Source organism: Rhododendron vialii, chromosome 2a, assembly GCF_030253575.1.
Source record: "Rhododendron vialii isolate Sample 1 chromosome 2a, ASM3025357v1".
NCBI lineage: Eukaryota > Viridiplantae > Streptophyta > Magnoliopsida > Ericales > Ericaceae > Rhododendron > Rhododendron vialii.
This window is the reverse complement of record NC_080558.1, coordinates 30,798,746-30,806,883: the sequence shown is the minus strand read 5'-3', so window position 1 is coordinate 30,806,883 and position 8,138 is coordinate 30,798,746. Positions and strand designations below refer to the sequence as shown.

Below are 8,138 nucleotides of genomic sequence, written 5' to 3'. Positions count from 1 at the left end.
AAAATCGTCAATCTGTTGATCGACATCATCAGTTGGAGCTGTAACTCGGCGGCTCGGTAGATCGTTCTCAACCCATAGGGGAGAGTCTTCTGCAACACCTACCTTTGTGAGGCATGCTTCCCAACAAGCAGCCCAGATTTCATCCTGGATGATCGGCATCTGCTCTACGTAACTAGCCGTTGTAGCGTCGAAGCCCTTTTGATAACCATCTTCAAAAGCAGCCTTTTTGGTCTACTCAATCTCAACCAAAGCATGGTTGAGGCTGTCCTCAGCAGCTCCAAGCTTGTCTTTGGCCTCGACGAAGTCTGCTTTGGCTTTGTCTCTTTCCCTTTCAAGTCTAGTAATCGTACGAAGCAGTCTGGTATTGTTGTTCAGCAATGTGATCCTCTCATTATCAGCATCTTCAAACTTTTGGCCCAATGTGACCATCTTTTGAATGAACTGACAAAACACCGAATAGTAAGTATTGGGAATATCAAGTGGTATATGAAATTCACACAAAGACTTATATGAAAAGATTAAGTCACATTACCTTGATACCACTGACGAGACCAGTGGAGACAAGCCGATCATGTGTAGCTTCGGACTCCTTCTGCATGTCTACAGGAAGAAGTAGACCTTGGGCAAGGGCGAGTGCTGTCTCCGAAGAGCTAGCACTGTCCCCTATGTGAACAGGCCGATCACCCCTAATGAGATTAGGGGTCCAGCTTTCAGGAAGCACTGGAGTACTCGAAGAAGGGCGTTGTTGGACTACAGAAGTGGTTTGGTTAAGAGCATCCCCAGTTTCTTCGCTCCTGGGACGTTTGTCCCGATGAGCATTGGTAGTCTCAACAGGATTATCTTCCCGTGGAGAAGATGACGATCTCGCAGATCCTCCCCTATTGCGACGTGAACGTGGGGGAGGGGCACCAGTTGATGCTACCCTATTGGTAGCACCACGTCCCCGAGAGGAGACAGTGAGTAAAGAACTGAGGTTAATAGGTTGGTGCGTCATCGTACCTGAGGTTGGGGGTGATCGAGAATAACCGGATGAGGACGACTGACTGGTAATTTGGTGAGGAACGGGTTGTTGTTCGGCAATGAGTTGCCTGCGGCTTGATCTCCTGAGTACCACACGTGTTTGAGGTATACCGTCAGGAATAACAATATCGCCTGACTGACTGGCAAGAGTGACACCAGCTTGAAGCCTTGAACTGTGTGGTTGGGGAGCAGTGGATGTAGATGCGGCACTAGTGCTGGGGTGGGCAAGTCTTCTGTCAATGACCCCTCTGTACGAAGGATCGTATCCCAGCAGTATATCAGCGTCTCGACCCCGACCAGCTGTTCGGGTACCAGGTTCGCCTTTATATTTAAGGATTTTGTTGATGTCCTCTGCTCGAACGTAACTAGGCTCTCGTCTTGGACGTTTGTTGACGTTTTCAGCTGCACAATCGGAGTTATTAAATCAAAAATTAGACACAATAGAAAGCTACGAGAAAGCAGCAAACAAACAAATAGCAAAGATGAAAAATAAGAAGCATACGTGGGTATCCCCATATATGGGGGCAGTGGAGACCCACCACCTGACCATCCTCTCCTAGTGGCTCAAAGGCTCCAGTGATGTAAAGGAAATCGATTTCATGATCCCGAGCAGAGTCTGGCAGGTTTAGCACGAGACGCTTGTCGGCCCTTCTAACTTTGAAGTAATAGGTGTTGTATTCAGGGTTTAGTACAATGCTGTACCACCACTGAATATCCCAAATTCCTAACTGGGTCCCCAGAATCCTATTCAAAGCTACTACACCCATTATCAACCTAAAGACGTTTGTTGATATTTGCATGGGGGTAAGACGATACCAGTTTAGGATCTGGCGAAGTAATGGGTGAAGGGGAAATCGAACTCCGCCTTCGACGATAGCAACAATGGGGATACACATTCGATCCCAGGAACCTCCGTCTCTATCTGCGCCCAGGGGGGCGAGTTCGAGACCAACGTTCTCTGGAACGTTATATTCCCTCCTAAATGCCGCCATGGCAGTATGGGTTTCACATAATTTCCTAAATTTACTGGGTCTCAAGGGATTCTCACCATCGTCAGCCATGGGTATACTCAGGAAAGAAGAAAGACTGAAAAAGGGTGCAACTGAAACCCTAGAAAACGACTCACGAAATCGAGAATAGAGATCTCAGATAAGAACCTAAACAGAAGAAATGAAGTAAGAACGAGGATCTTACAAGAATATGGTGACGATTCCCTGGAATGCAATCGAGTTTGTAGACAACGGCAATGGCAAAAAGCTTAGAGAGAGAAGGAGTTTTGGAGTTTTGGGTGGGGAAATCCAAAATGAGCCCTTTCTGGGGTTTAGATGCCAGAGACGGAGATGAAACGTCTCGTCTTACACCGTAACCTTTTAAGTAACGGGATAAAGGGATCAAGCTAACGTCGTATTGACGTCGTTAAGATAAAACGTCAGTTCACATTTAATGTAAAAGCGTACGATATGCGCCACGTGGAGTCATTACCTCGAGATGGTATAATGACAGAGGCGCCAAAAGGCATCAATGAGATATTGAAATTATGACTGCACGGGATCAAAAGAGTTTGGTCTAGACAGAATTCTGTTTCTAAGCATCATATATTGCCCCCGAACAGTGGTAAATACATGAAGCTGGGGAGCAATTGTAGGGAGGTATTCCCGAGCAGATACATTTAGTTACCGAACACGTGATGTTTGGGAACACGTGGTAAATACGACTGGACTTATCGCCGGGCAGTATGAAGAACAGCGATATGGAACAATAACATGTGAAGTCCTTGGTCCATGCAATCTGTTCGGCTGAATAAAGGCCAATGACATGACAAGTCACTGGTGTAAACTATCTGTTCGGCAGATAAGAGACATTCTGATTACATTTGGACCAAGTTACATGTGAAGTCCTTGGTCCAGGTAGTCTGTTCGGCCATGAGACAGCCGAACAAAGAAGGAGCTCCAATCGAGAGTAGGAGCAGAGGGAATACTTTGGAAGATTCCAGAGTAGTCATGTCCCATAAAGGGATAAAGATCCCAAGAATATAGGATCTGAGAAAGATACCCAACAAGTATGGGATGTTCGGCTCTTAATGGAAAAGAATCCTAAAAGGACTCTTTTCCATAAACTGATAAAGGAAACGAGACTCCTTGATATCCTGGTTTTCCTATACGAGTTAGGAATCCTATGGCAACAAGGATGCTTGGACAGCAAGCATCCATAAATCTATAAATATGAGGTAAACCTAGAGGTGAAAGGTACGCAATACATTGCATTATTATTGCTTTCCTACTGATAATTAGGGTTGAGTTTTCTAGTACGTGATCTAACAGAGGCATCGGAGGGCCTTTGCCACGAGAGGCAAAGGTGCACTCACCCCCTGTCTATTTTGCAGATTAGGGTTCAGACGTCGAGCTAGGGTTCCGGTGAAGAGGCACGAATAAGCCGTTGCAATCCAGTTGATCCGAAGCATCAATTGTTTTCATCCCCCTACAGTTTCACATCAAGTCTTGAACCTATATTTTCCCAGCATATATGGTTAGAGAAACTTAGTTACTAATATGGTGATTAGAGATATTCGGAATAGTACTACAAATGTTGACAAGACTTACGTGATCTCTAAACTAATTAGGAAATTGTTCATTGTGCTTCCTCATAAGATCACAGTCACTTAACTGACGACTATCATTTTCTAAGAACTTGAATGTGTTTCCTGCAATTAAAACGACTAGTCATTACATACACACTATGGTACTATTGTTGAAATGTAGTAACAAGTATAATCGATTTCTTGCTCCCGGGTTGAAATGTAGTAACAAGTATAATCGATTTCTTGCTCCCGGAACGAGGCTACGACATCAGAATTGGCTAGGACATATCTATGTGCCTGCACCCAAGCAATGTTATCAAGCTCAAACAATTTTCCTTTCCCTAAACCATGACCTCCATGCTCACCATCGTAGTTTCGTGTTAGTCGACTTAACTTTGTCTCAACATCATGCAAGTACCGTGCGCAAAATGTCAAGCATTGTTCTGTGAAATAACCTTCTTCAATGGATCCCTTTGGATGGCTCATATTACGCACGTACTTCTTGAGTGTAAGCAAATACCTACGATTAACATAAATTTTTAATTAGTGTTGGAAGTTTATATCTATATTTTTGTTCATAAATATGTCAACTAGTAGTCTAGTAGTATATACATACCTCTCAATGGGGTACATCCATCGATAATATACTGGTCTAGCGACACTTGCTTGTTCTGCTAAATGAATGGGTAAATGCTCCATTATATCAAAAAATGAAGGTGGACAAATCTTTTCGAGATGGCAAAGAGTCAATGCAATTTGCTTTTTAAGATCCTCAAAGTCATTTGGATCCATTACTTTGGAGCATAACCATCTATAAAAAGTGCTCAACTCAATTAAAGCGTCACAAACATGTCTAGGCAATGCCTTCTTCGCAGCTAATGGCAATAGTTGTTGCATAAGAATATGACAATCATGGCTTTTCAACCCTGAAATAGTTGTGTCTTTGAGGTTTACACAGCGTGAAATATTGGAGGAGTAGCCGTCAGGGACTTTAACATTTTTCAACACTTTGCAAAATATATGTTTCTGTTCTTTACTCATTGTGAAAGATGCAGGAGGTAAAAAGACTTTCCCACCAGGCCGTTGTTGAGGATGGAGTGCCGTGCGTATACGCATGACCTTTAGGTCTTGTCGAGCCTTTAGATTGTCCTTTGTTTTCCCCAAAATATTGAGTAGTGTCCCAAGTATATTCTCCAAGACATTCTTCTCGGTATGCATCAGGTCAATATTGTGGCGAATCAAAATATCCACCCAATACTCTGAGTCAAAAAATATACTTCTCTTTTTCCAATTATGTTCTACTCCTTGCTCCATAGTATTGGCACTTATTCCATCATCAGCATGTACTCGTCTCTTTTTAGGTGCAATTCTTCCCCTTTCTTCACCCTTCCCAAAATTATTCTAAATGAATTGAACTTGTTTAAAAATATCAGCACCTGATAAATGGAGTGGCCTTGGTCTAGTTTCAATAGTTCCATCAAAAGATATGGCATCTTTCTGAAAGTTATGCCCTTGATCCAAGAAGCGTCTATGGCCCATATAGCAATACTTCCTAAAATTCTTCAACCATAGAGATTGGGTTTCCACATTGCAAGACGGACAAGCTAGTGCTCCTTTTGTGCTCCAACCAGATAGAATTGTTAACGCTAGAAAATCATTTATAGTTCCCATCAATATTGTCGCTTGCATACGTAACATTTGTTGGGTTGATGCATCAAAAGTAAGCACACCTTCAGTCCATAACTCCTTTAACTCCTCAATCAAAGGCTGCAAGTAGACATGAATATCATTTCCAGGACCATGAGGACCATCAATGAGCAAAGCCAGAATGAAAAACAGTTGTTTCATGCACAACCATGTAGGCAAGTTATACGGCATCAACACGACTAGCCACGTGCTATGAGTAATGCTCATTGTTCTAAATGGGTTAAAACTATTAGCTGCTAATCCCAATCTCACATTTTGAATGTCTTTCGCAAATTCAGGGTGTATTTCGTCAAATGTTTTCCAAGCAGGTGTATCAGCAGGGTGCCTCCATTTACCATCATTGGTCCGTCCCTTTGCATGCCATCTCATATGTTTTGATGTTTTCTCTGATATGAAAAGCTTTTGAAGCGCTGGCTTTAAAGGAAAATGCCTTACTTATTTCGCAGGAATTTGTGTTAGTTTGCCCGTTCCATCATCTGAAAAGACAGTAGATTCTTTATATTGTGATGTTCCACATTGTTCGCAATTGGGCAGCGCCTTTTTATCTTTCCAAAATAACATACAATCCTTGGGACACGCATGAACTTTTTCATAACTAAAGCCTAAGGCCTCATTAAACTTCTTTGCTTCAACAAACGACTTGGGCAAGGTTTCACAAACTGAAAACGCTTTTCTGAATAGCTCAACTAGCATATCATATGAGGTATCAGTCCAACCACCAAGCACTTTTATGTGCAATAATTGAGTTGTAAAAGAGAGAGCTGTGAATGTCTTACAATTAGGGTACAATTCACGTTGTGCATCTTCAAGCAGCTTAAAAAATTTCTTAGTCTCCTTATCGGGCCCTAACCCCATACTTTCAAGTCCTTCATTGTCTCTAATCCCACCATCTTGCCTTGGAACTCCAAATGCATCATGCATCATGCACCATACCAATCATATCATCTTGAAAATAAGAGCTTTGATTTGCATCCGATTCATTTCTACTAGATGAAGCTAAAGACTCTCCGTGAATTGTCCATCTTGTATAGTTAGTATTGAATCCGTTTATAATTAAATGTTCTTTCACGCCACTTCTTGTCCCAAATATAAAGTTCACACATTTCTTGCAAGGACAATGTATCTTTGAATCTGGATGCTTTTTATCATAAGCAAATTCTATAAACTTTTCTACCCCTTGTATATTGGCAGGGTCTAGCTTATTCCTTATATCAATCCAGCTCTTATCCAAAGGAGTTAGCTTTAAAAAATCTGAAATTAATATCGTGTCATAGTATTGGTTATAACTCACAATAAGAATGAAACATGGATGAGAGAGATAAGAATACATTTTGTTGCTACACAGAAAACATACTAATCTTATAAAAATTACATAGTAATCTCACATCTAACCCCCTATCCCTATATGGGCACCGCCGTTTCCTAGGAGGAACATATGAGAAGAATACCTAAAAAGAATACGAAACTTTTCAAAACCTAAAAAGAATACATGTGTTGGCAGAATAATAACAGTAGTTAGTAAACAATCCGGGGGCGGTGGGCTGGCCACCCTTAATGGCATGCATGTCACATGATTGTATAATACGGGAGCTACTTCACAATCCAATGAAAAATCTCCTGGCATGCCCATGACAGTAAAGAGAAAGCCAACGCATTCAAAACTTACTCACAGTCAATAACAATGACATTCTAAGGAGTCATGTAGATTATTATTCAAATTCGCAAGCAAATGGTCCATCACACAGTCGATCTGATAAACACGCAAAACTATAGCATGCAAGGGCTAACTCTATGGTTCCAGAAACTTCCTGTAAATAGACATGCTGACCACTCAAAAGGTCTCATGTTTGGGGCAAGGTCTACTTTCCCTCACTCGAAAAAAGTGTGCTTCGCAGAACCAAAATCTTAATGAATTAACATATCTGAGCAGACAAAAGGGAAGCTCGATGGCAGGCTTTCAAAGGTAAGGTCAAGGGGCATAGGACAGGGATTGCTATTATAAGCCCAGTGCCAAGGACGACACAAGCACTACAACAAAAATGTGCTATTGGAGCACTTTTAACAGGGCACTTTTTGAAAAAATGTCCCTTAAGCACTCTATTGGGGCATAGCCTCACCAAGTGCTGCATTTTGGCAGACCTAGTGGGGCAATTGGTCATCCATCTATAACACAACTCTTGATTTGTTTTCCTAATGAGGCATCACCGTCTAAATGCTGCAAAAGTTGCACTCTAACGACGCCGTACTTGGCGTTAAGTTTTTGGAACTTTAACCACAGTCCAATATTGATTTGGCGCTCAAACTTTTCGCGTTTGGCGCTATTTACACTTTGCAAATTTTGGGAGTTGTTTCCCTCGATTGAAGTACCCAATCCCACTTCTAAAATAAAAAAATAAAAAAAAACCCTCACTTTTCTCTTTTCAAAAGAGATTCAAGTAGAAGATTGAACAATTGTTTATTCCTTGATAATTTATGTTTCAGGAAAGGGCATTCTTCTTTGATTGTTACTTGGAGAGGAAACCCAGTACGGCAAGCGTCCTTTTCTGATAGGTATGCTTCGCTGTTCTAGGGCTAATTAGAGAATCCAATTTTGGTTAGACTTCTTATGTTGTATAGGTAGTGGATCTATTTCATCTGGATGTTTAAAATTTAAATAGGTTAAAGACATATGGGAAAGGAGGCAGCCATGGCTTCAGCGTCACATTCAAGCCGAGGACACGAAATAGATGTGTGAGAAACTCTTTTAGGTATATCTAATTGGGCTTTGTTTGAGTTCCTTATTTTAGCTCTTTTGTGGGTGTACTGAAAAATTTATTTACTCACAGGTTGCACA

General features: G+C 41.5%; 1 protein-coding gene across 1 annotated transcript; it reads right to left on the bottom strand.

Moving 5' to 3' along the window:
- Positions 1–6,218: 6,218 nt before the first annotated feature.
- On the bottom strand, positions 6,219–6,935 carry LOC131317418 (uncharacterized). Its single transcript, XM_058346974.1, has 3 exons — positions 6,795–6,935; positions 6,678–6,753; positions 6,219–6,556 (listed from the first exon to the last, which is right to left on the bottom strand). Exons 1-3 carry the CDS (start codon positions 6,933–6,935, stop codon positions 6,219–6,221), a joined length of 555 nt encoding a protein of 184 aa, XP_058202957.1.
- Between the last annotated feature and the right edge of the window lie 1,203 nt (positions 6,936–8,138).

Bases quoted from the DNA above. Each gene is read 5' to 3' on its own strand.
- LOC131317418 (XM_058346974.1), bottom strand. From the start codon at position 6,935: ATGGGCATGCCAGGAGATTTTTCATTGGATTGTGAAGTAGCTCCCGTA. The intron at 6,754-6,794 runs GTATTCTTTTTA...TATTCTTTTTAG, and splicing joins TTATTATTCTGCCAACACAT to GTATTCTTCTCATATGTTCC. The intron at 6,557-6,677 runs GTAATTTTTATA...TATTAATTTCAG, and splicing joins GTTAGATGTGAGATTACTAT to ATTTTTTAAAGCTAACTCCT.